At 41.9% G+C, this 27,601-nt stretch overlaps 1 protein-coding gene across 1 annotated transcript; it reads right to left on the minus strand.

Annotated features, from left to right (window-relative positions):
- Positions 1-27,601, minus strand: DPT (dermatopontin). The gene is made up of 4 exons (XM_035540507.1): positions 27,188-27,601; positions 16,995-17,120; positions 5,911-6,018; positions 1-1,413 (listed from the first exon to the last, which is right to left on the minus strand). Exons 1-4 carry the CDS (start codon positions 27,484-27,486, stop codon positions 1,347-1,349), a joined length of 600 nt encoding a protein of 199 aa, XP_035396400.1. The 5' UTR covers positions 27,487-27,601; the 3' UTR covers positions 1-1,346.

Here is a 27,601-nt window from a genome sequence, read left to right on the forward strand (position 1 = left end):
GCCAAACCTATTATTCATTTATTGGACAAGTGTAGTCTTAATGCTCACACTTGAGGGTATGCTAGTAAATATGTTAAAAATGCTTGGAGCCTGAAAACTGACTGTCTGACAACACTCTTTCCTATGAAGCTTAGTCTTAAATTGGTAGCTGGCCCTTGAGCCAGCACCACTGAAGCCACTGCTAACTTTGTCATTGACTTCATGAGCTAAGAAACAGAGCTCTAAATTCTGGTTTGTTCAAGAGCAAAAATCCTACTTCAGATATTCCTGGAGGAGATCAACACTCTTTCTTGTTGGATTACAGCTGCACCTGTGCTGTGCAGTCTTCTGAAAACGTGGTCACCCCATTTACAGGGAGTGAGATGCGCAAGTCGGAGGAACCGAGATCATCTAAGCCATTAACTTTATTTGTCTATTCTAAGCCAAGAATATATTACCAAGGGCAGATGGGTGCTGTAAAGGAACCCACAGTGGAAACCCAGTCCACATGAAAAGCAGACTCCTGACAAGTGCAGGATGTATATTTACTGAGAGCAAGAGTGGCCTGACCTGCTCCTGGGTTTGCCCATAGTAGAGCTCCCAGGTAGCCATGTCACTGAAAACTTTTAGGGCAATATAAAGGAGGCTCTCAGTAAAGCTGTGTTAGGCTTCTGTTTTTACTGGTGGGTCTTCTGCTCTCATTTTAATCAGGTACAGACCTCTTCCAGTATTGTAAATAGCTGGAATTCCCCTGAGTAGGCAGACATCTGCAGCAACAGAGTTCTGCTGAGAGCTGTAGCAGGTAACCCCAAATGCAGTATGTCAAAGACCTACTGGTGCTGTTTTCAGCACACTCCTAGCTAAACACTGAGAAGCTGGTGGATATCTCTGGGTTGGTTCCAAGTTGGAAGTAGAAGACAGGAAAGACTACTGCATGCTGGAAAGCTTATAGTATGTTTCCACCTCATTTGGAGTGCCTGTGCTGGGAAGCAATTTATATAAAGTTGCTATGTGAAAGTTGTATGTGTTCAGAATGGCTATATATATATAAGTAGAAAAAAAAAAAAAGGTAATTGTGCATATGTCATAGACTTTTGTATCATTAACAAGTGTGTGTCCTAAGCAATTTTACTTGGGGGATACAACTGCCAGTGCAGCTCAACGGAATCCTCCAAAACTGCTGTTGCAAGCGTGTGGGCTGGCAATTTATTTAATAGCTCCAGAGGGAAGAATTGTATCTTCAGCAGACAGCTGATGAGTCTTGGTACATTTTTTGTGAGCCTAATTGCCCTTCAGCCATATAATCACTGACCCTCATCACACCTTGTCCATTCCCAAGCTTTCCAATTTGGGTATACTCAATCTTTTTAAACATTTTGGAATGGGCAGTCATACTCTGTCATCCTGCAGACAATGAACTTCCACTGACGATCCCTGCATGGGAAGAGAGACAAGAGAAAGATGTTAGTGAGATGGAGAGGGCAACTGCAGTGGATAAGACTGTACAAGTAAGAAAATTTTGCGCAAGGTATTGTGGCAACAAAAACATCTGTCTGCCATTAGCCAACTTTTCTCTGAGTGCCTGATGTTTTTGTGGCATGGAAGGAGATTAAATATGCCTGATAGTTATAATTCCTTCCCACTCCCCTATGGGATAAGGAATTCAGCTATCTGAATAATCAGGTCTCTCAACATCCGTCAGAAGACAATGACTATTGATGTGATCAATCCCAAATAGACATAAAATCAGTGATCAAGAGGAAAAGGATGGTTCCGTTTGAAGTTATTGTTGTATGATACTGTATTCCAAAATATGCATGAAGTAAAATATGTGGGTGAGTTTCAAGCCATTTCTAAGAGAGAAGTTATCCACATGGCAAAATTCACTTTTTTCCCTATTGCCAGGTCTGCTAGTTCGTAACCTTTATGGAAGATGTGAAGGAATCAATATCGAGAGAAATTAAATTCACTTTATCTCCACAAGTCACATGTGAGGCAAAAAAACATTTATAGGTGTAGGGAGAGTTCATGCTCTTCCCGGTTTGTGAGTAATTGGACGTCTGTACTCTTTCTCAGGAGAGTGATACAACACCTATTAACAATTGTTCATAGGAAGCATGGCTGGAGCAGCAGGATTCAACAGTGGAGGCCAGTGATTTAGTGTTCAATAGCTAACAAGCTGCAAATTTCCACCTTAGCTTATTGTGCACTACATTTCCCTCGACAAAATGGCATGAGTTCAGAGGATCAAATGCTGTCCTGCTGCGGAGCATACACAGTGAAAATGTTCCATTTAGGCTGTTTGGTAAAGGCTGAGGAGTTTTGATCTAAAGTGCAGTCCTTGAAGATGGCAGCAGTCATTTGAACTGGCAATGGGTAGTACTCCAAAATGCTTCTGAATTTTTGGATTCTGCTAATAGCAATCTCTTAAACCTGAGACATCGATGGGTAGTGCTGCCATTGAACAATGGCTCAGCAGCAGCTTTCCTTACAAGACCCTTGCAGGGTCCTGGTTTTCTGGTGGCCAGCTCCAAGAGAGGTGCTGAGACATGAGGCCACATCTTACTAATGGCTACTCCTCTGTGGTTCCATTGCCTGGGTGACTGTGTCCTCCAGTTAGATTAATTTGACTCTTAAGCTCTGTGTATGCATAAAGCCTCTCATTCCAGCTTTCATTTGCTAAAGTTTTTTAGTTGAAAACTTATTACACTAATTCACAGGTTAATGCTGAATCTCATTTGGAATAGGGTCTGTCTCATACTTGTCAGTAAGTCTGTGCTTAATTATATCGTGGTTTATATTTTTATTTCTTCAGGCCTTTCCTGGATAGGTTTCTACGGTAATTTCTTCATAAAACTGTTACCAAAGGTTAATAAAATGCAAAAATAATTTTTAGGAATTTTTAGAATTATTTTAGGAAGTCCTCATTTGGACTGTGTGTATGCTTTTCAAAAACACTGTTCCTTCGGTCACTGAGATACTCAGAGAGACAAAAAAAAAAGGTGATTCATGGATTAACAGGATTTTATGGGTCAAAATTATGGCCTGCTAAACTAGCAAGTATTGTCAGAGAGACTTTTATCTCTAAAAAGCAGGTATTGTCATTTTTCTTAGAAAAAAAGTCTATAAATAACTAACTGTTTGAAGTGATTAGGAGAGCTTAAACTAAAATATCTTCAAAGGCTTTTTTGTGCCTCTTGTTAGCTCAAGAACATTGCCTGTCATGAGTTAAATAGCCTGAACACAAGTTTTACATGCTTGAAGATGAAAAGCAGTCTCAAAATCTACAATGTGTTTGTACAGACAAGCTGCATGTGTGTGTCATCCTGACAGGCTAGGTCTGGGAGTCGCTTCTTTTGCTTCTATTCTGCCTCAGCCACCTGCAAAAAAAAACTATTTAGGATGACAAACATTGCCCGCTTCTGTGAGAGTCATTTGAGAGAGTTGCTACATGAATCTGAATCGCAAACTGGTATAGCAAGACAGTTTTTCACTTCATGTGCTAACCAGAACAAGTCAGTTTAAGCCATTCTGGGAGCTGGAGGCCAGAAAATTCATCAGCTCAGAAAAACTTCCTAGATCGCATTTGTAAAATGTGTTCTTCATAGTTTTCACCCGCTACTATTGCAGGTTCGTCTCTGCCATCACAGCAGTGGTAGGACAGAGTTGGTGGTGGCTTTTCCCTTTTTCAGGTACTGTGGGACCACAACCTCCTGACATTCCCGTGATGCTGCCGGCCCACACAGGAGGCTGTGTTAAGCTTCAGCACTTACAGGCAGAAATCTACTCAGAGGCATCGGTTACCTCAGCTGCTCTGTTTTCCAGATATGTCTTTGTGACTCCTGACATTACCCTGGTCCACATCTGATGATGGCTGGAATCCAGCTACAGAGGAGTGCACTATTATCTCTCTGGCTCTCTGCAGGGACCATGGAGAACCAGGATTAAGAATAGCATTGGGGAATATTTAAGAGAGAGAAGGAAAAAACAAAACAACAATCAAACAAACAAACAGAATAGGGGTGTTCCTTGCAACCTTATAATTTACTTATCTAACCGGACAAAGAGATACTTTCATGTCAACTATGAAAGTTACTCTTCCACTTGTAGGAATAAATTGCAGACACAGCTCGAGCCTTCTAATAAATAGGCTAATGAATAGGCCAGAAAATTATTGTTATAAATCTGCAGCATCTTGACAGTGCGTTATCATTTCTGGAAAGGTCTTATTTTAGGAAATCTTTGAGCACAGGGGATCTCTAGTGAACTCCAGCAAGCTGAAAGCATCCCAGTGACAAAAGCATCTTGCCTCTTTTGGGTGTTATTAGAGACAGCTTGAAATGTCAGTGTATTTGAACTCCCATTTCTCTTTCCTTTCTCTCCCCTTCTCCTTTAGCCAGACTTAGCAGTGGTAGGCCAGTGCAGTGCACCTTGCCTTGTTGTCTGTGTTGTGTTGGATAACAAATGCTTTAATATACTACTGGACTGAGGTGTCTGATAAAAAACATCAGCAAAGAAGTAGCTCACAGAGTTGATGAATTAGGGGTCAGCCCGAAATGAAAGACCCCTCTTCCACTGTCAGGTTTCAGTGGCTGCTCGCACTCTCCTTAAACCTGCTCTATTAGGATCTCTACGGTTCCATGCAGACAGCACTGTTGAGTTTATATTTGTTCTAAATTTTAACACTTTATGTGCATAGTAGAGAGGAGGAAAGGCATCTTTTTAACTGAGCAGGGTGATTACGAATCCATTTGCATGACTGCAGCATCATGAGCTTTGCTCAAGAAGAATAGCAAATTACAAGTAATGATCAGGACCGATCAAGAAAAATTAGTGAATTCATTTTCTGGAGAGGGATCCAAGCACTTTCCTTTGACAGTAGTTCCTGGTGTGGGCTCATATCGGTTAGAATTGTGTTGCAATGGATCGGGCGGGTTGCAGAATTCAGATTACATTTTATGTCTTGTGGTCTTCTCTGTGCATGCTGGCAAATTCCTCCTTTCTCTTCGAAGAAAGTTAGGCCAAAATGAGTCTCTCATCCCCTTAAAGGACAGGTTGTTCCAGGATGAGTTTTTACCAGCATAGATAAAAGATGCCCTAGCTAGACAAAGGTGAGAAACAATCCTGAAGATGTTCTGCTTTACAGAGCTCAGATTTAGCCAAGCCTACTGTTACTATATATTTCTCTACTCAAATGGACAAGGCAGATGATTCGCTTGTGCATTAAAGTCCTCTTTTCATAAAATCGCAGAATCACAGAATGGTTTGGGTTGGGAGGGACCTCAAAGCCCATCCAGTTCCACACCCCTGCCACGGGCAGGGACATCTCCCGCGAGCCCAGGCTGTCCAAAGCCCCATCCAGCCTGGCCTTGAGCACCTCCAGGGATGGGGCATCCACAGCTTCTCTGGGCAGCCTGTGCCAGGGCCTCACCACCCTCACAGGGAAAGCATTTCTTCCTAATGTCTAATGTAGATCTCTCCTCTTTTAGTTTAAAGCCATTCCCCCTTGTCCCATCACTACACTCCCTGACAAAAGAGTCCCTCCCCAGCCTTTCTGCAGGCTTCCTTTAGGCACTGGAAGGCCACTACAAGGTTTCCCCAGAGCCTTCTCTTCTCCAGGCTGAACAACCCCAACTCCCTCAGCCTGTCTTCACAGGAGAGGTGCTCCAGCTCTCTGATCATCCTTGTGGCCCTCCTCTGGACCTGCCCCAACAGGAGCATGTCTTTCTTACGTTGGGGGCCCCAGAGTGTCTTGATAGACCGCCCTGGATAATTCGCCACATGCACTGTGAACTTTGGTCCTCAGAAGTACAAGCCTGACACCAAGTAGTGCTACAGATGATGCAGTGCTGTGTACTGTCTGGGGGAAATAGGAAAGGAAGATCTCTCTCTCTCTCCCTTAATTTCTAGTGAAATAGATGAAAAGCAAACCTGTCCACAGCAGAGAAAGTTGTTGTTGCCCCGCGGATGTAGTAGTCATAAGTATACATCATCATGTCCATATCTTCTCCATAGTGCCCTGGGTATTCTGTTGTTAACCTTTAGATGAAGGAAAAAGAAGATAAAATAATGTACCATCTTAGCTAAAAGTCCAGTTGATTGGATGCTGATCATGTTATTTTCCTGTTTCTTTGTAAGTTCATGTTTCTTTATAGCACCATAAGATGCGGTTTTACCTCTACGGCTGCATTTTTCTTCTGCACTATTAATTCATGTAGCTATTTGAATAAATTTCCATAAGTTTAGAATTGTTCAGAGCAGGTTGGAATATTGCATGTGTATACATCTGCAGCTGTAGGATAAAAGCAGCCTGAACAACAATTTAAAGCTTGTCTACTACTTACATTTTTATTACAGGGATTTGCTTGGGCCTTGTTTCAGTCTGTTTGGTTCACTGCTATAAAGTGCTGTAAATGTTGCCAAGTCAAATAACTACAAACATTTATCCATTTATGAATTATATTAAATGAATGTAGCAATTAATCCATTCCTCTTTGTTCTTTCCACTTTCTGCCTAGCTTGTGATGTAAAAATATTGGCCCGGACAATATTTGTTCGGTGGATTTTATCTAAAAAGCTCAAAGGGCTTCTGCACTTATTAAACAAATTATGGTTGCCGCTTCCCTGGGAAATACAAAATAATTCCGCACTTGGTTTTACAGATATTTTACAGATTAATGAACAGATGCAGGGAGGGGCTGGGACCTTGACCAGTACTTTATGTCAACATTATGTTAGAGGTCGGGAATGGAGACCTGGCGCTCAGTCTTTCCCTGCATTACACCATTTTATGTGGGAGTTGCTAGTGGAGTTGAATCAGCTTCGCTCCAGGACGGCACAGGAAGAATCGGGTCCCCTGTAAGAAAAACGCTGTCCCTGTTGAAATGGTTGGCTGAACTTCTGTGGGGACTAAAAGGGCTAAAATGCCTGTACAGAAATCCTCACACCCAGTTTTCTGACTTAATTCAGCCCAGCAGCAGTACTTGAATGATACTTGAAGGTGGGCCTAGCACATCCCAGCCAAACACTTGTGTGTTTGCATAGTGTTAAATCAGTGGGCACGTGCTTAAATATTTTACTCGCTTGGAATGTAATTTTGGTTTTAAGTTTGTAAAATCAGATGCTTTGGTGATATTTGGGGCCCAAACCACTCACTGTTGGAATACTCAGAAACTGAAAGTTTACCTGAAAACTGAGAAACACTGGACTATATATGAGGCTGCTTTGACCTAGATGTACTTGCTATAACAAAAAAATCCTCTGAAATTGCCACCACTGTCTGTGTATTTTAAATGTATTTTTGATCACTTTGTTTACCCCTTTCTTATGCTGTTTAAATCTTTGCAAAGCAGATCTGACTAAATTCTGGGTCATTTTCAGCTTTTCAAAGTAAAAGAAAATCATCACTCAGAACATCATTCCAAACCAGTCATTATTTCTTACCAAATGAAAAATTGGATGAAACCTGAAACTCAGGCATGGCTTTACAACATCCCTAAGTCTCAACAGCCAACTTCTCTGAACATCTCTCGTTCTCATGCCTCCTGCCCTTTGGCCATAACAGTCATCAAACAACTTACGAGCTGTGGTACAAAAACGCCCATGCCCAAGCACGTTGGGAAGCAGAAAATCAGGGCTGGCCAGAGCGTTCCTTGTCAGGGCTCTGACTGAGGGCTGGGGGATTTGCCGAGCCCTCACAGCACTGTGTTGTTGATAAGACATGAGCAGCAATATTTCACAGGTCATGCAGGCAGCTGCTGCAGACTAGAAGAAATGGAAGAAACTGCATATGCCAGCAATTTTTAGGATGGATGAGTAGGTAGAGTCATCAGTAGGCTCTGCAAGTGGAAAAATCAGAGCTGCAGTATTCAGTCCAGCTCCCATGAAAGTCTGAAATGAGACCACAGTGGATTTTAAGGGAACTGGGTCAGACCCACAGAAAGAATAATTACAAATATTACAAAACTGGTTCTCATGGCTTCTCACCATTTAGCTGGTAGTTTTTCCTAGACTAAAGATTGTCACCTTAATGTGTTTCTGTCAAACCATGGCAAACCTAATTTAGGCACTATTTCGATTGAAGGCTGACAGTATCATTTTTGCTTTCAGGACATCTCCTCTTGTGTTCCCAAGTATGTATTTGTCAGTGTCAGACAGTTTACAGCACAGGTTTGAATTTTTTTTATTTATTTATTTTTTTTACCCAGACAACCTGTGACTTGAGTATCTAATACGCCTTTATGACCCCATAAAAGGACCTTAACCTGAGGATAAGCTGGTCCCTCTGTATAGCCAACTTTCTGAAAGCTCCCCAGTAAGCTTTGGGGGCTCTGCACTCCATGTCTAGAGCTCTGATGGGAGCTGGAGTATACTTCACAAAGCCTGACCTTTGTTACCTGTTCTGTGTTTTACCCGGTTCATTTCTGTGGAATTCAGTGCCTTGAGGAGGGTTTCTGGATCTATAGCCAGAGAACCAGAGAAAATGGGGCTATGTCTGTACTAGTAAATTAAACAACACTGGAGATTGTTTCTGAGTACCATAATTTGATTGCCTAGGCTTGCAAATTGTAGGAACAAACCCTAGGTGTCCTGGTTTCAGCTGGGATAGAATTGGTTTTCTCCCTAGCAGCTGGTATGATGCTGTGTTTTGGATTTGGGATGAGAGTAATGCTGATAACACGCTGATGTTTTAGTTGTCGCAGAGCTGTGCTTACACTAAGCCAAGGACTTTCCAGCTTCTCACACCACCCTGCCCGCAAGGAGGCTGGGAGTGCATGAAAAGCTGGGAGGGGACAGAACCAGGACAGCTGACCCGAACTGACCAAAGGGATGTCCCATACCATGTGAAATTGGGCTGAACAGTGAAACTGAGGGAATTGGCTGGGGGGCTGCCATTGCTCAGGGACCAGCTGGACATGTGTTGGCTGGTGGTGAGCAATGGCACTGTGTGCCACTTGTTTTGTTTATTCTTTTTGTTGTTGCTCTTTTTTTTTCTGTTGTTTTTTATCATTTTATTTCCTTTTTTTTGTTCTTTCTCATAAATCCGTCTTTATCTCAGACCATGAGTTATTGCTCTTTTCAGTTTTCTCCCCCAGCCCACTGAGATGGGGCAGGGAGTGAGTGAACAGCTGTGTGGTGTTTAGCTGTCTGCCAGGTTAAACCACAATGCTGGGACACTTTTGGCCCAGACCAACTGGCACAGTCTCTGCACAAAACTCAAAGATGCAGTTTGGGAGTTAGCATGTGTGAGGTACCATTCCCAACAGGCAGGATGCGGACACCCTGTTTTGAAGAGTAAGAAAGTTTAATAGTGTGGCTACTTCCCTATGCTAGAGAGATCCCCCTTATATAATTTTAATTTGTAGCCTGAGCATCTGATAGTGCATCCTTGAAGATTCTTGGGTCACAGTAGGTTTATAAAATGTGACATAAAGACCAGATATGGATCAGGATTTCATTTCACTTTCCCCCATCAGCTCCAGGTTTTGGGGCTTTTTTTGCGCTATTATTTTGAGAAGACACTAGGACGTGTGTTTATATATGTTCTACCAAATGTGTTTCATAACATCTGTTTGGCATTCAGCGAGGAAAATGTTCTGTAATCTTGACCAGCACTATGTTCTGGGCAGACCAGACTCTGCAAAACACAAGGTTAGAAAGCTGCTTTCAGCTCTGCTCAGAGGCAGAAATGAATAACTGAGAGTCAGTTCTCTGAACTTGCTTCATGAGCCTTTCACTTGAAAAGTAAATCTGATGACAAGCTCATGAATTACTGTGAAGGGTCCTGCAGACCTTTTGCAGAAGCAGGCAGTGTTATTCTGAAGTGAGTGGATGCAGTAGGGAGAGCCTTCATTCAGCTTCCCACTCTTTTCTTTCTGCCTGCTATCATTTCCCCCCTCCCTCTCAACTAACGTCTCCACATTGCTTTTCTGCCTCTCTCGGCAACTCCGCTAAGATATGTTCAAAAAGCAAGCATATACAATTACAAAAAAAAAAAAAAAGGAAAAAAAAAAACAAACAGGGTCGTGATCTGCTCTGAAGTTTTTCTTGTTATATGGGCAGATGCCTATTGACTCCATTTGTTCTGGAGAGAAAAATTATAAATAGCGCTCTGAAAGCAGTGTTCAAGTTCACTTGGGTCTGTGTGGTCTGTCTGTCTAATTCTGTTCTCTTTGATGTTTGCTGCACTCATTTATGGAACCGTTCCCTTAAGCCCGTGCATCTCAAGGTCATCTGGATAGAGCGGTATCCTTTGGAAGGAAATGCAATTTGTTATCCACAAAGCAGGGCTCTGCGGTGTTATCCAGCCCTTCTCTGTTATCCCTGTTTTTTGGAAACCTGGGAATAAGTCTCACAAAATGTATCTCCCAGAGAGATCACACTGTAGAGTTTAATGCATAGGGATATTCAGTACTTGGTTTTCTTGTCACGGAAGGGAGAATGGTCATTTAACTCAGCATTAAAGGTCTTCTCAATGTAGTCTGCCTGGCACAGGACAGTGCTTCCCGCAGCATTTGTTGTAGCTCAGTGTGTAACTTTATTATCAGTCTTTTGACTAAAAATACTGTGTTTTACTCAACGATGTGATTCTGCATATCATCTTTGAACTACCTACCAGGGTCATACAGACAGATAATTTATTTACAGATGTGGTAGTATGTGTGAGCCACATGTGGCAATGTGTGGTTTGTACCCAAGAAGACACATGAAATAAGTGACACCTTTTGCCCATTGGTGAGGCTTTGCCTACCCAAACGAGTCTGGAAGAACAAGGACAAGGCCCATTTGTGAAGACCCACAGCAATGTGCATGGATGCACTTCTGACATTGACCTCTTAGTTAAAAAGAAAAAAAAGAAAAAAAGGATTAGGGGAGCATGGAGAAGCCTGGGAACTGCCAGGTGCTGAGACAAAGCTGCTGCTGCCATTTGGAGTGACCTAAGGCCTCCAGGGTGGTGCTTTTGGTGCCCAAGAGGGTACGTGAAGGAAAACAGAGTAGAGGCTTGCAGAGCAGCAGTGGGAAGACCTGTGTTGTATTATCTCAGCATCTAGGCACTGAGTAGTTTAATGTCAAAAAAACCCTGAGGAGCAAGAGGATCAGTCAGAAGCTTGCAAGCTGAATTCAGTGGAATTGTTTCCTAAAACCACATATGCACAGAGGTGTTAAGTTTGGGGAAGGAATTGTAGGGGAGGAAATAATAATGTGAGACTTTTAGCAAGTGATTGTCTTTTCAGTCTGTAACATCCATTTGCAAGAATTAGTACAGCAGACAAAGGAATTTTGCTCCTGCTTTGCAAATCTATTTCAGATTAGTATTAGTTGTATGATGTTTGAACACAAGAGGCTTGGAGCAGCAGAGGCATTGTTGAGAACAAAAAGCAGGAAATTCTACATTAAAGGCTGGGAAAGAAAAGCTTGTGAGAAAGAATGTAAGTGGTTCAACATGTATGAGGGAAAGCAGGAAAACCTGGCAGAAAAGGTATTTTTCATAACAGGGTATTTAGCTGGTGTAGAGTTGGTGTGGGATGGCATCTCTTCTGACTGGTTTCCACCCCCCACCCATCCCCACGTTTTTCTGATATACTTTACTATAATCCTATAAATTTTGCTCAGGGCAGGAAAGGGAATGAAAAAGTCAGGGTCTGTAACAGGATTACTGTTGTTATTATTGTAGTCTGAAAGTAGTAATGTTGTTTATTTTCCATGGAGAAGAATGACTACGTTAGGGATTAATAAAAAACACAGGGTTATTCATTTAGCACCGAGAAGAATGCTTTGTACTATTCTGCAGTGATCCTTAGTACTGTTTTAATGATTGACTTCAAAGATAGTTATCATGAATCTATTTTTCACTGATAAGAAGATCTGGTCACACCGAGGCCTTATTACCCCTTACTGAAGTAAATGGCAATTGTGGGTATACCTTGCCTTCAGATATGAGGCAGACAAAAGAAACGAGTCTTTTGAAATATCAAAGAGAGCCAGTAGTAGAGCTCATGGTCTCCTGCTCCAACTGCTGAATATACTTATTCCCTGCTAGTAAATATGTTGTTTTGGAGTGTGTTACCCTTTTCTCTTCTTGTGCAACTAGCAAGATGAATGGTGGTTCTCTAACCTTCGTTTTCCTCCTCATTGCTGAACTCTTCCTCCAACAAAGCCACAGCCAAAAGAAGGAGCTGTTTCATTTCAGGAGGGAAATACAAGCTTTAACGTTAACTTCCTGACCTTTGAGGACAAGGTGTGTCCTATGCATGGCCTTACTCTTTCAGATGCTATTTTATAAGTACTTCAAGAATATGGATTTCCTCAAAGAATTTTGTTTCCAGAACTGTGAGCCTGCATGCCACATTCAATGAAAATGGGAATCATGTGCCTCTTTAATCAATTTCAATTCATCCTCCAGCTGGAAGACAGCAGGCATTCCCTCTTAAAAAGCATGCTGTCCTGAAAAGCCAAAGAAGGTCTTAGTAAACTGACTACAGAAATTCCTGCCAATGAGTCCAGTACAGATCCCAGGTTGTTGGCCTGCCGGGGTAGGAGAGATGTCCTGGAGCTGCCCTAGAGATGAGCAGTTTTCTCATGCAGCCATGCCACATGTGTTTCTGGATTCATTTCAGGCTCCAGTGCTGCTCCTGTTGTGCTCTGAGACCATAGATTCACCTAGGCACATCTCTACTGTCGTAGTGAATACCATAGACTCTCACAGGGCTGAGGAGCCATGAGGTCAACACAACGGGACCACAGCTCTTGGAGGCCCACAGAAAATAGTGCAATTCAAATAAAAGCAGCAGCTGAGAGCTCAGGGCATCTTCTCCCCATTCCTCAAGAAAGATGTGTCTGACATAACATTAGTCAGCTTTCCTGTGTTAAGCAAAGGCCAAATGTGCTTCTCCTAGGATGTTTCTGGAAGGTAGTGCTGAGGATTGGACTGTAAGGTTTTACTGGGGTAACTATACAATCAGTACAAAAGGAGCAGAGGGGAACTGAGTTCTCCAGAAGTTTATTTTTCCTCCACATCTATTCTGACTTCACTTCCTGGTTTTATATCTCTGCTGTTGGTAATCTCTGAGAAGCCTGCTTAGGACCTTGTCAGTTTCAATATGGCTTTGGAGGCAGGTTGAGTCAAGAAAACAAATAAGTTCTTTAATCCCCATAGCTCTTGGAAAAAGTAATTGTTTGCCTGGACAATGTCACTGTGACAGAGAGCAGCCACAGCTCCAGACAGACCTTCTGGCACATGGACTGCTGGTTGTTTGGAGAGGGGAAACAGTCGTAAACAGTCTGTGCAGACTTGGGGCTGCTCTGTGACATGTGTTTGCTTTTGAGAGTATGGAGTCAAGCTTTCAATTTCCTGGCAAAGAGAAAAATCTGAGGTCTAATGGGACCATTTAATAATGCTTTCTCTGCATCTGCAATGGATTTGTTTCCTTTATGGTTTGAATAAGCATACAGTTCATTTTACTGTGGTAGCATTCCCCAGCCAGGTAAAATAATTGGAGCTTTTCTGCCTCTGTGGGGAATGTTAATTATTTTCAGAATGGTAAAAATGTGCAGAATCCATGACAAGGCTTGGCATGGTAATGAAGGAAACAAAGTACTTGTAAAAAATAAAATAGCAAATGCAAAACTATGAGACTGGAAGAGATTAGTATATTTATTTGCAGTATGGGCTTACTGTGCAGGTAAACTGGGAATTAATGGTGAGAAGATAAACTGTGAAACAAAAGTGAAGTGCTGGGACCTCAAAGTAAGTGTATAGATGCTACCAAGCATCAAAGTCTTTAAACATGTGTTTGGCTTTAACTGTGTGCTTAAATTAAGCAAAGTGTTTAAGTGTGGATTTCAGTCTGCATGATGGTGTCATAAATTAGTATTCCAATAAGTGTCGGCAGGACTTAAACAACAGAGAAGAAGGTTCTGGCTGTAAAAACTGGGTCAAATTCTACCAAAACATTTGCGTGGCTCATATTCATGGGGGAAAACTGTCTTTTTCATCGTAGAGAAGAACAGCTCATTTAAGGACAAATATATTCCTGAAGAAGAAGAGCCAAGAAAAACCATACATAAAGATCATGTCTTGTTTATATATATTTGCCAGAGAGACATGTAAGGAGACAACTGGAAGAAGAAGGGATCAAATACCCAAGGTGAGAATTAATTTAAAGCAAGGCCCTCAGTATATTCAGTTTTCCTCAGATGTGCCTTTCTGTCTATAGCTGGTTTCATAATGAGAGATTCATTGCAAGTTAAAATTCAAGGCTCCAAAGAAATTCTGCAATGTGGATTGTCTTTTAATCCAATATGTGGATTTTTCTGTGCATCACACATGATCCATGAGACACCACAGTCATCACATATTTTCCTGGTGTTATTTTTCCACATAGCCGTATACTGATAGATGCCTTTGCATGATATTAAGCTGCTTCAACCAAGAAATATGAGTCAGCAGCAGGTTAATAGCCATTTCACCACAGATAGTTTGTTGACAACTAGTTTCTGGAATAGAATAAATATCATTATAGGCTTGGGTAGAAAATGTAATAATATACCATACACACACACATTTTTATTGTGTTTTACATGTATATATGTTTTGAGGTATTACCCATGGTAGCCTGGAACTGTTTGGCAGACTGTTTGGAGAACACAGTCTCTGTGGCAAATGCATCTTAAACTGAGTGCAAGATACAGATCATAAGGGTGATGTATAAACAAGGTTTTTTGACAATATCTTGGAAATGCCATTGGAATTGGAGTTTTGAGTAAGAGCCCCTGGGCTTAGTGAATGGGAAGTCTAGTTGCTGTACATTGAAGTTTAGCAGTTCAGACAAGTCATATCTGTAGTACTAGAAGTGGTTCCAGGGCATGGGGTTTCATGCTACCACATTGCAGTTCATGTTGTTCATGTTCTAGCATAAAAACTAGCACTCCCCCAAACACAGTCTGGATAGAGTAGAGGAAATAAAACAGAAAAGAAGCTGTTCCCAGAAGACAATGAGCAAGAGACCACTGTTTGGGAGAAGAGGGAGAGTTTAGCTGCATGATGTGCCAGCCCACTCTTCCTTCTGTTTGGGATCACAGGGTAACTCTGTCAGAAGGAGACCTCAGGAAGTCTCTGGTACAGCACCCTGCCCAAAGCAGGGTCAGCCACAAGGTCAGACGAGGCTGCTCAGGGCTTTTTCCAAACAGGTCTTGAAAAACCAGTAGCTTGAACAGAACAAACAGAGCTCCAGGTGGAGGGACTGAGGCTGGTAATACCCAGTGCCAAATGGTTTTATAATGTACCCATGATCACATACTACATGCCAGCTTTTTTTGCAAGCCAGGTGAAGATCTTTCCAGAGGTTTTGTACTGTGATGTCCAGTTCTCCACTCCCAGAAGGATGTGAGCATATGGGACTTATACCATGCTTAAGGGCAGAAACACTTCACCTGCCTTTGAAATGTTGCCTTTATCTGCATGGAATGACACTAGCTGTTGAACTGCAAAAGGCATTCTTTTCCAAGCATGAGAAATGGTGTGTTGTCACTGTTTTGAACAGAAGGGCAGTATAGGAGTCTGTGTGCAGCTGGGATGGAAATGCAAGACATCAGTAACCCCAAACATTTACATTTGGGCTTTGCACTACTCTGAGTGCCAATATGCAAGGCAGAGACAAAGCTGTTCCAAGTTGTCAAGACAACATCTGAGGGAAGCAGAACTGTCAACAACAATAAAAGAAGTCAAAGAGGATTTATGCTCTTTCACTGGAAATACAGGCAGCATTAGAGGAGTAAGAGAGTTTGGAAGAAGTGCTTAAAAGTTAGTTTTAGTTTTCCTCAGAGGGAAGAGTCTGGGCGGGTATGTAAATAAACCCTGAGGTAGAAAGCATCCATAGGCAAGGTAGGCTGGAGAGGGGGCAAGAGAATGTTCAAAGACTTTTATAGAGTTCCTTTCATTTAAAATCCTTAAAAAATAATAATAAATAAATAAATAAAACATATCTATTTTCCTCCTTGCTGCAAAGAGACTGAAGTCTGCAAAGCAAGGCACTGCTGTTGTGTTTGGCCAGTAGCCAGCCAGCCAAAGAAAGACCAGGGGGCATGTAAACAGTTTGTATGCATCTCGATGGGAAGTTTACTTTAAAGCTGGGTTCTGGAAGCAGAGATTCAAACGCAGATTTTTCCGCCTTTTTTCTTATTATTCTTATTTATTTACTATTTATTTTTAAGTTCAGGGGTTATTCTTTGTATCAGTGAGAATAGCTAGATTAATAGCCCTGGAGCCTAAAGTCAGGAGTTCTGTTACACAGACTGGACAGGAGCAATATGATCTTTCCCTACACAGTCTGCTTCTGCGCTTCCATCTCAGTTTAGAGGAACCACACCCGGGACCACAGGGAAGCCCAGGATGTGTAGCTCATTTTTCTATAGCCTCTGTGAGGTTGCCAGCACCAGTTGTGATACTGAGTTGAGGTGAGGCCACCTTTTTGTTAGGTTTCAGCTATGATCAGGAGCTCATTTTGACTTTGGGCCTTGAACAGCTGTGAGAGGAGGAGCAATATTTATGTACTAAAAATACAAAAATCGCAGGTTGTCAGACAGAGGATATATTTTTTTTTAAGGTACCTGGAAGGAAGTTCAGTAGTGTAAGTCATCGTGGTAGACTAGTGTAGCACAGAGATGCTCATGCTCCTGTAAATGTGTTGGATCAGGTAATAGGGGCTATATTTGAAATGTAATTTCACTTTGGGAATTCCTGTCATAGTTTCCAGCATAGCTAGGCTCTTGTTGATACCCAGATTTGTTCATTTAGGGCTAGCTACTGTATTGTATTGTTCAAAGCTCTCATTCTCTTCCCTGAAGTCATGCATCCTCAAGAAGCCTGTGGTCAGATTGGAAATAACCTATTTAGTCCCATAAAACACAGTTAACTTTTTCTTAAACAATTATGTTGATGGGCCAAGTGGCCAAAGACACTTACAGGAACTGCTGGGGAAAAGAGACTAATAGGTTTTGTTGCTGCTTGAACTTACCAGCATGAATATGGGCATCTCCGGCTGTAGCGGCAGCAGTAAAATTGCCATTCGCGGTCAAGCACAGATGGGAAATACTGGCTCTGGAAACCAGCCACCAGCCCATTGTTTGAGCAGGTCTGGTACCTAAAAAAGAAGTGAAGGAAGAGAACTTGTAAAGAAGACGTTGTCTTAGATTCCTTACTAGTTTCAAGCACTTTTGAAAACAGCATTTTTGATTCAGGGCGGAAGCTAGGGGTTTTGCTTTGTATTGTGAAGCATTGGATGAATATGCTGTATATTTAGTTACCAGTTTATATAAGAAAGCAGCAGTAATTGACAAATAATGTCTTAGTGTTTACATTGCACTTAAAACAGTTTTAACTGTTTTTAAGTATTTAAACATTCCAATATGTCAGTGAAACAAGAAAATCGTTGTGGTGTTGCCATTCTCGACTGTTTACAAATCATGAGACTGACTTCAAAGTAGTCCATTAATACCTTTACATTGGACTTGAGCATTTGGAGTTCACTGGAGTAATTTTTTCAACTGCTTCTCTACAAAAAAGATACCTTAGAAACTTTTATATGAGAAGTTCATTGATTTCTTTTATTTTATTTCTTTCTCAATTATTTTTTTCAAGGAGAAGGCAGTTACTGCAAAACGTTATAGGCTTGTGATGAAATGATGATTTGATTACTATCATATCAGGAAAATTGAGACCCAGGTCTTATGAAATTATAAGACTAACATAAATTTTGTGGAAAATCTGTTTGTACATGCTTTCTGTGTACTCAGGAATTCTGTCATACGGGTAAGTCAGTGCCTTCAAGGGGAATATGCATGGTCTCCAAGCATGCAAATACAATCCTCTCTTTCTGCTCACCCTACAAGTATCTGGACACCGATACCCAAAGTAATTGAAGTAATAATCAGAGTTTGAAGAGCTCACTACTTTGAGACTAAAGACAAGGAGAACAAGAAAACAGACAGCTCATTAACTCAGATGATGAGCACTCATTCTCTCAAGCACCCTCCTAGCCTCATTGTTTCCCTGTTGAGGAAAATTACAGGAATTCAGTTTCTTCCATTTTCTTTCTCTCTTTATCAAGGAAAAGTGTAGCCACCTGTAGCAAACCTTCCTTGTGATACCTTAAACTCAAATACATTGATATATCCAAGAAGTAAGTTTATGATTAAGAAATACCAAAAAATAAAATAATAATAATCACAATTTCATTCAGTAACCTCGTAGTTTATTTTCATTTTTTTTGTCCTATGAGAAAAGGCTAAGCAAGCTGGGCCTGTTTAGCCTAGAGAAGAGGAGATTGAGAGGGGATCTTATCAACCTCTATAAATACCTGAGGGGCCAATGTAAAGTGGATGGGGCCAAACTCTTCTTAGTGGTGTCCAGTGATAGGACATGGGGTAATGTGTGAAGGGTAATGAACCACGGGAGGTTTCGTCACTATATGAAGAAGAACTTCTTTACATTTCAGGTGAGAGAGCACTGGAATGGCCTGCCCAGAGAGGTGGTGGAGTCTCCTTCTTTGGAGATATTCAAAACCTGCTTGGACTAGGTGATCTCTGGAGGTCCCTTCCAACCTCAGCCATTCTGTGATTCTATGATTCATGAGCCTTTCCAGAAAGAGACACACATCATCTAACACTCTGGTGTTTTGAAAGTCATTCACTTGTGCATACAGGTGTTAGTGCTTGCAAAGTATGAGGCTCAAGGACTTGAATGCAAAAACTGAAAAAGTGATCAGTTTTGACCAGCACATAGATGAATTCCTCTGCCTGACTCAGCTTCCACCTTTGAGCGAGAGGTCTCTTCTGTATGTCTTTTCCACGGCGTTGTGTTGTTCAGACAAGATTATTTACATTTGTTTGTATCCCCGCATCTCCCATGTTGCTGGGGTCACTCATATGTGCTGTGCTTTGTCAGACTCCTTCAAGGACCTTCAGAATTAAGCAGTGATGGGGACTCTGAGTTGCTATGGTATCACACCAAGTAAGGCAGTTTGGCTCACACTCAGAGGATTTCAGTAGGACTTTGATAGGAAGTTGCTCTGTTTTTTGGCACATGGGCCATGGAAACATATGGCTAAGACTCTGTGTAAACATGTTGGATAGTTTCAGATGATTGGTGTTATCCTGATGGAAGAAAGGTTGATGCACAGAAATATTGGAATGAACGTACCTGTTGCAAAATGAGCACTTTTCTGCATTAATCTGTGTAAAGTAGAACCAAACTTGTGTCTCTTCATTTTCTTCTTCCTCTCCCCCTTCCAGTTGCCGGCATTTCCTCTGTTCCCTTGTGTCCTGGGACATTTTCTAGCTCTTGTGCATAGGTGCAATACTGTGACTATTTTGTTCCCTCATTTCTTTTGCATTTCCTCTCAGAGGCTTGGCTTTGCCATGCAATTTTCCATTTCCACTGATCAGCACTTGATATTCCTACCCATGTTTGTCTTTGTGGGAGGTTCTTCATTCCCCTTTTCTCTCCCCACCTGGTCACATTCAGTCTGGAAAGCCCTGCTCTCCTTTCCCTACAACTGTTTTTCTTTTCTTGACACTTTAATACACTCCAGTGTTGACGGAAACAGTCGTTTTCAGAGAGTTGTCACAGGTGGACCCTTCTCTCTATGGGGGATTGAAAAAAAATGTGGCTAATGTAACACTCCTATGCTTACATATGTAGGTATTTGAACACCAGACTTCAGGAAGATTTGATTATTTTTGATCACGAGTCTATGTTCTCATTAAAAGTGTGTGTTGTTGTTTTTGTTTGTTTGTTTGTTTTTAATATATATACATATATTTGGAGTCTCTTTAAAAATTAGTTTCTTAGATGCAGAGTATAAGTGGAAATAAATCATGCCTTATAATTGCATTGCTATTTTATTTTAAAAACATTCAAAGGAAAATGTGAAATGATCTTTTAAGCTCATGTTCATTTCTTCCTCTCTAATTCTGTCTCATATACATAAAGTACTGCAGTCCATTTTTCAAGCTCAATATTGGGTTCAGTGAGAGAAAGATAATGGTGAAATTGAAGTACATTTCTTTAGCTTTGAGATAATACAAGATTATTTTTCTTCCAGTCTTTGTAATTTTCAACTCAAATCCTAATATTCCTCTAGAAATGAGGAAATGCTCTCAGAAGTTGGAATACTTATTTGTGAGTTCGTGTAAAATCTTTTCTTCTGTTTTTCTTTTCCCAGTTGGCCTCTTCCCTACAATCAGAAAATAAGTCTTCAAAGGAAACAAACAACCCCCTCCCCACACACCTTTTTAGTCAGATGCTGTATGCACTGATCTGAAAACAAGACTTAATTTGTGATGATTTCTTCCTTCTGTGTTGAATTCACTATTCCTGTCACAGTAAATCCTGCAAACACATAGGGTGAATAAAAACCAGCGATTCAGGCCCTTTGGTTTACGGCCAAGTTAAAAAATGTCCTTTTTCACCAAACCCTCTCTGTAGTACTTTTTGTTATAGAGATAATTCAGAAATAATGTTGCTGGGTTCTCTTCATTCTTGAAGTCCTAACACTGCTAAGATACCTTTTAGAAGGTGAATGCAGAAGAGTGTGAGAAACCAGCTGGAAGTGCGTGGGATTAAATTTGGCAATGGATGGGTTGTTTTGTTTTTCTTGTTGGCTCAAATTGCATTGCATGAAGAGTTGCCTTTCGGAGCTGGTACTGGGAGAAGAGGAGGTGAGCTGGCTGGTAGATGAAGGAGTGGGCAGATTGGTGGCAGTGAGGGTCAAGTGCTGTTGAATGGGAAGTTGCCCTTCCCATCCCTCATTTACATCTGCTGGAAATGTCAGCTGTGTTTTGTGGAGAGTAAGTTGAGAGCCTCATTCTGGAAGGTGTTCTGTGTAGTTACAGGTAAGGGTATGGTGGCTGAGACTTCCACTGCCTGCTGCAACTGCTGCGAAAAGCCACTCCTTCGCCAAATCTTCTTCTGACCGGGTTAGTAATTAGTGTTGTACAGTTCAGCCAAGGCAAGCAACCAAAGGGTGCATCTGCATTACCAGTCTAGCTCAGGTCAAGACTGCACTTCTGAAGTAAGTCTCCCAGTCATCCCTGCTTACTGCTCTTTGGTTCCCATTGTAAAGTGATCTTGGAGCATGTAAACTGAATTCCATGCAGGTGAAACTTAACTGGAAAATTTATTCAAAAGCTTTCCTTGTTCTCCGATTCACATTTAGACCAGACGAGAGGTGGTCTGAAGCAAACCCACTCAAAATGCATGTGTGGATTTTGGGTGCTGTGCACAAACTGTTTCACCCTACAGAACCACTTAAATCATCCCACAGTATTTGCAAATGTTGATACAGTCTCAGAAACCAAGTGTATAGCTCCTTGACTCAACAGTTGCCTGCCAAAATGAAGACAAATATTGCTTGCAATAGTATTATTGTTTTGAACAAAAGCACTATTTGTGGGGATACTTCATACTTATGCCTGCGTCTTATTTTTCTTCTTTGCTAGACAATGCCCCAGAGTGCTGTGTCCCATCTAATGCTGTGTTGTAAACCCGTCCCTGAGGCCCTCTGTCCCTCAGAGGTTAGAAATTAGCCTGTGTAGCATGCGTATCCTGAGGATGATGACCCAAAGAAGAACAAATCTGTCAAGCTGCAGTAACAGATACTTTTAGAGCCTATATTGAGCCCCTGCCATGCTGATGTGGTAGCACTCCCTAAAGCTCTCTGGAAACATGCACGCTGACACACAGTAGGCATGTTGTCATGGCGCATTAAGGGCAGTTTGTTCCTTATAACAGGGTTACCTGAGAGTGTCGTTCTATGTACTCCCAAAAATCCCACTTTATTTTTTGCTGTGGAGCAGATGGCTTCTGTAAAATTTGTATCATTAATTACTTTAAAGCTGCCTCTCTGGAGCCTGTCAGAGCAGAATGGCTCTGTATATTATGGAGAGATGTCAGACATGACAGACTGACCCAGTAGAAATAAAGCTGCATGCTTCCATCTGCAGTCCTGCCCGGAGTGCACATGGAGAGAGGTGGCCTAACCTCATGCAGCTGGTAGGACCATGGCCAGAGTGTGGGAGGCATTTGATAATGAGATGTTAGATATGCTGTTTTCCTGCAGTGTTGTTTCACCAAAATCTCTTACTTTCAGTATCCAAAAGTTTTGGTACAGTTTTGGAGGGGGGGCCCTGTCCCGTAGTCCCGGGTTATTTTTGTGGACTGTCCTCCCTCTGTGTAATTTGGTTAGTCGCATGATGAAAGCTAATTTGATGATCCATCTGTTGTTACAGATGAGTGAGGAGAGAGAAGTGGCTGAGGGCAGGCTCAGGACACTTGGAACACTCGCAGTCAGACTATGGAAACTACTTCTCTGTGTTTGATTAGGCCGTGCCAGTCTCCCGCAGCCACTTCTACAAGGAGTCTTCACTATCTGTTGTGGGGTGGGGAGACATGTTGTCATCCACTTCCACATGCCAAAGGCAACCTCTCTATGAACTTCTGCTGTGTTTTTATTTCCCTCACAAGAGGCAGATAATCATTCAGGGGTAAGTGCTGACTGTCCTTTCTCCTCACTGTGCAAAGGGAAGGCAAGGTCATAATCCCTCTCTTGATTTCTTTCTGACAGGTGTTGGCGATACCTCCCTACCCACAGAAAGAACCCCCTTCTCTGCAAGTGCTCCCATTGGACTCAGTTCACTGCAGCTGTGCTAAAAGCCTGGAGCACTATCCCTTTAACATAAACCTAGGATTGTGGAGAAATTAACTTGTTTGTGTAGACAGCACAAATGGGAATATTTTAAAAGGCAGCTTGATTATCAGGCTTGGGAAATACAGCCTCAAATTTGAGTCTTGGGATTGGTCAGAGATGGAGAACAAAAACAGTTCCTCACAGATGTAGTGGGGTGAGCTGCCAGCGTCTGAACAGGAGGCTATTACAGACACTTCCTTCCTTTGCTCATGGTCTGTCCTTGCACCCAGTTTGTGGGAAATAGGGTTGCATGCCTGCTTAAAGGATCTGTGTGCGTGTCTTTGTGTGCATAAAGAGAAGGCAAAGAGCGAGAATGGGAATGGGGTGGGAGAATCTAGATATCCGTTTTTTTCCAAGTCCCATCCAAACACTTTCTCAGAAGCCTAAACAAGGAAAAGAGGCAATAAACCTGCATGAAATAGCACTTTGCTAGAAATGTTTCTACTTTGTGCTGTACAGATAACCGGGAGTATACTGGGGATATGGCACAGTTCCATCTCGTATGCGGTGTAAAACAAACATTTTCTCCTGGAACGGAACGTTGCTTTTCACTTACAAGCTTTAGTTTATTTAGCTTATTTGCTTGTTTCATCCCTGTCCTTTGATACAATCACTTTTAGGCCAGAAAAATTGTTTTTCTTAAGTACCTTGTTCAAAGACTGGTCTGTGGAGACAGCTTTGTAGTATCCAGGGAAGCACTGAAGTAGTCTCGCCAGCTTAGACCTTAGATCTTACGTTTTCTTAGGTGGTGAAATACCCAAGGTCAAACTTCCTCCAGTACAAGTCAAGCTAAAAACATATGCTTTATTCTGTCTGAAAAGGCACAAATCCTTGAGATGTCACAGCAAATAAATAACTATAAGGCCAAGGACTGTGTAGGATGAGGGGATGTCCTGAGGACTCCCCTCTCCCAGACATGAGTATTTCCGAAGTATTCAGGAACAGGTTCTGCTCCCAGTGTTGAAGAGCATCTGGCTTAGCAGATAGCCTCTGCAGAGACAGTAGGGCCAGGAGTAAGTTGTTGGGACAGATTTAGCAAAGCCTTCGTATGCATACTTAACTTTAAACATATTCACAGATTTATGGAGCAGAGAAGGCTGAGAAGAAATTAGTCATCTAATCAAATCTTTTGCCAAAATTTTCCTTGTGAGTCGTATAACATGTTCAGAGGTTTCTCAGCAAAACACAAAAGAACACAGGTTCAGCAAAGTACAGAGGAACATGCTTTCTTCAGAAGTGCAAATGCACATAGATGATTTGATTAGATGCCTAATGTGGATCTGTGTCATTCCCCTCTTTTTGTTGAATCCTTTTTTTCATATCTGTAAGATGCAAAGTCTTACAGGTTTAATCCTAGAAGTCCATATAATACCAATATAATAATAAGTTAGTGTAGGAAGTAAATTTACCTAAAACAGCTCTGTCAGTGATCCCCTCCTGCCCTCCAATACCTCCAACTCTCCCAGCCCTACACCCCCTACATTCATTTCTGCCATTTTCCCCATAACGCTAATGGCTTTGTATTCCTCTCAGTTTTCTCTCTAAAGCTTTTTTTTGATTTGTTGTCTTTTCTAAAGAAACCTCGCTTGGATTTGGCTCTGTTGTGCAGCTGCACAGCAGTCAGAAATGGTGATTTGTGAAATGCCACAAACATCATTTGTCAGAGGTCATTTTTTTGGTTTCTGCCAGAAACATTTTTTTGGTGTTTCTGGGACATGGCTGAAAAACTGGAGGGAATTCAGAGGAGAGCTGTACGTTGGAAACTTAAAACTTGGAGAGGAAAACTAGAAGAACAGAGATGTGTTCAGTCTGAAAGCAAAAGCATGGGTAAAGGTGAAGCATAGCTGCAACCTACTAAGAGATTTTGCAAAGATTGCAGTGTGCTTGTTCTCATTACTCCATGAAGGTAGGGCAGGGAATAAAAAACCTCAATTACAGCAGAGGACACGTAGCTTAAATTATGGGAAAAACTTGGCAATTTTGCAGTTATTGTGAAACAAGACATTGAATATCCCTGGCTGTGATGTGCAAGGTGAGACAAAATACCCTGTGACTCCAGCCGAAGAAGAAATATTACAGTTCACCCTCCCAGGATGGGAAATGGACTAGGTAGCCCAGCAGAGTGCTGTGTCAGCTGATGCGAGGATGATATATTGCTCACAAACACATTCGTTATTCAGGAAATCAGTGCAGAAACAGAGGTGGCCAAACAGGAATTGATACAGGTTATGACTCATATTTGTAATCCAAATTGATTACTGAGTGAATCTTTTTAGAGCTTGGGGTGGCTCCAAGTAGCACTGAAATGGGTATGGAAGGCAGAAAAAAAGAGGCAGCTATGAGAAGCAATGTAAAGACTGCCAAGAGAGTAAGTGTGGGATTATCAAAGGCCCCACAGATTACATCCGTGCTGTCACACCAATGTGAGCTTTGGGTGTGATCTCGGACACCCCATTTTGTTTTTTTTGGCTGGTCCACACTGACTCCAGTCCAGGATGAGTCCACTGGGTTCTTGGGCAGCAGCGTTTGGGCACAGTGAGGGATGTGCTGGTATGCTGCAAACCATCCTCCATGAAGCAATATAAATGCAACCAGCTCAGCCCTATGGTACAGAAAACTGCAGAACATGACCTGGCACAGCTAGCTAAAATGTACAGAAACAGCCTAAGAAATTAAGAGCATAGATTCACCTTTGCAAAGAGATGTGTGTTCCCAAATCACTTTGGTGTATTTAACACCCTCCCCCCCCCCCCCCCTTACTCCACCTCCAAAATAGGTAGAAGAAAGAAAGAGGTCTATGCAGAGCAGACAAACAGATGTAGGGATGTCAGACTGGAAAGGTCAGCTAGGGAAGAAATAACTAGAATAACTCCAAAAGCTAGGAGGGTGAGTTAGAGTTAAAAACATTAAAGAGGGCTTGGACAAGAAACATGTTTGGAAGAAAGATAGGGTTGGGTGAATGGCAATAGGAAACATGTAAGCAAAAAAGAGGACAAAGTGAAAAGAGTTTTTTAAGAGATGGAGAAAATAACATTCAGGTGGTATGCTTTGGATATAATCATGCTAAGCACACGGAGTGTGATGATGAATATGACTCCATGGTTCAGCTAGCAGAAGAAAACATTCTGTATAGACTTGTACACTACCACGTTTGTAAGAAGTAAACTTAAGCAGTTGCTATCAGGGATTTTTGGAAAGAGAATAACCATTTTATTTTGAACAACAGAAAGGTCTAATTCAAAATTACTATGCAGTAAGTAGAAATTGCACCAATGTATGAAAAATGAAGTCACCCAGTATTATCACAATGTCTTCTTTCTGTCTGTTTTGCAGCCCTCCCCTTTTCTTTTCAGTTCTTAAAAGTGAAGTATGGGGTCAGCCTTTTTTTCCTTAGGAATTGCATCAGCCATAGGAATGTACCACATGGTAAATGAAATACTATGAATAATTCAGGGAAAAATTTTGAATCATTTAAAAAGCAGAAGCTTAACATTTCATTGTTAACCTGTTCCCATATGATGTGAAATTTGCAAGTCACATTGCAATTTCTGGAGCAAACCCATTTAAAATATTTGAAAATATTCTTGCATTCATTTCATTTTGTCCAAATAATATTTCACACTCAGAGTTTCCTGAAAATGTTTCACATTTCATGAAGAAATCAGTAGAAAATTAAATATTGGTTATATACTGCCTAAACATCAAATACCATACATATTTCCAAAAATTATTGTGACCACAAAATATGATCACTTTTGCCTGTAAGCATAACAGAAAATGTAATGTTTAGTGTACCCAAAGTGGCTGTACAAAGGAATTAACATGATCTTCTGCTATCATTATCATGGATAAATATGCTGTCATTATCAGGGATATATATGCCACCATCATCACTCGTTAGTGTGGATTTTTGGTTCCCGTAATACCAGCATGACTAGAAAACAGCCTTTGACTGGGCCTAAGCCAAAAAGCTTAGCAATGAAAACACAAAGAGAAAAGCCAGCGCAATACAGAGATATTTTTTTTTCTAGTGATAAGAACAGGAGGTCGGTGTCATGAGCTAGACAGTTTGTTCCCCGATTTAGTCACCAATTCAGTGTGTGGCCTTTCAGAAGCAAATCTGTCCTATACTCTCTGGAGGTTCGTGCCTCATTTTCCTCACCTGCAAAGTGACATTTGCGAGACCAAACCCCTTGGCAGCTGAGGTTGCAAGAGACCGAACAGCACAGCACACTGAGACCCTCCAGCAAGAAAGCACTACAGAGAAGGCAGAGGGGATGCTGCTGATCGCCCTCACGCATGCATCGCGATTAACAGGTCTCAGGCAGTCGGTCAGGGCAGTGAAGCTGCTGGCTAGGATCGCGTTACTGCGCATTGCCATCGCTACGGCTGCAGTACGAGCACCCGCCTTCCAGACGGGGTATCAGGGCTGCGCCCTCCCAGGACGGTGCGGGGTGTCCTACCATTCGGTTCCCGCCCTGTTGATCTCTTCCCACCAGCACTCTGTCGGCTCACCGAGGCTCTGGGCTGCCGGCATGCAGGCGTAGTTCCACAGTCTGTCGGAGCCTTCCTTCTTGCTGAAGACACTCCTGATGGCCACAATCACCTGCCCGTGCGGGCACTGGAAGTTGAAACCCTGCCGGTACACATTGACCCATTCATCGTTATCTCCATAGTTATAGGGGCCATAGTAGTAGTCACCATACTGGCCCCATGCCACTGTTACCAGAGGCAGGAACACCCAGAGAAGGACAAGGTCCATCCTTAGGATGTTTCTGGCTTAGAAATGCCCCACTGGTTTGTTGGGCTGGCCCTTTTATATTGCCTCTAACATTTGGCTTCCAGATGTTATGCTTCCAGATCCAAGTGCAATGTGT

This window comes from Cygnus atratus, chromosome 1 (genome assembly GCF_013377495.2).
Source record: "Cygnus atratus isolate AKBS03 ecotype Queensland, Australia chromosome 1, CAtr_DNAZoo_HiC_assembly, whole genome shotgun sequence".
Classification (NCBI taxonomy): domain Eukaryota; kingdom Metazoa; phylum Chordata; class Aves; order Anseriformes; family Anatidae; genus Cygnus; species Cygnus atratus.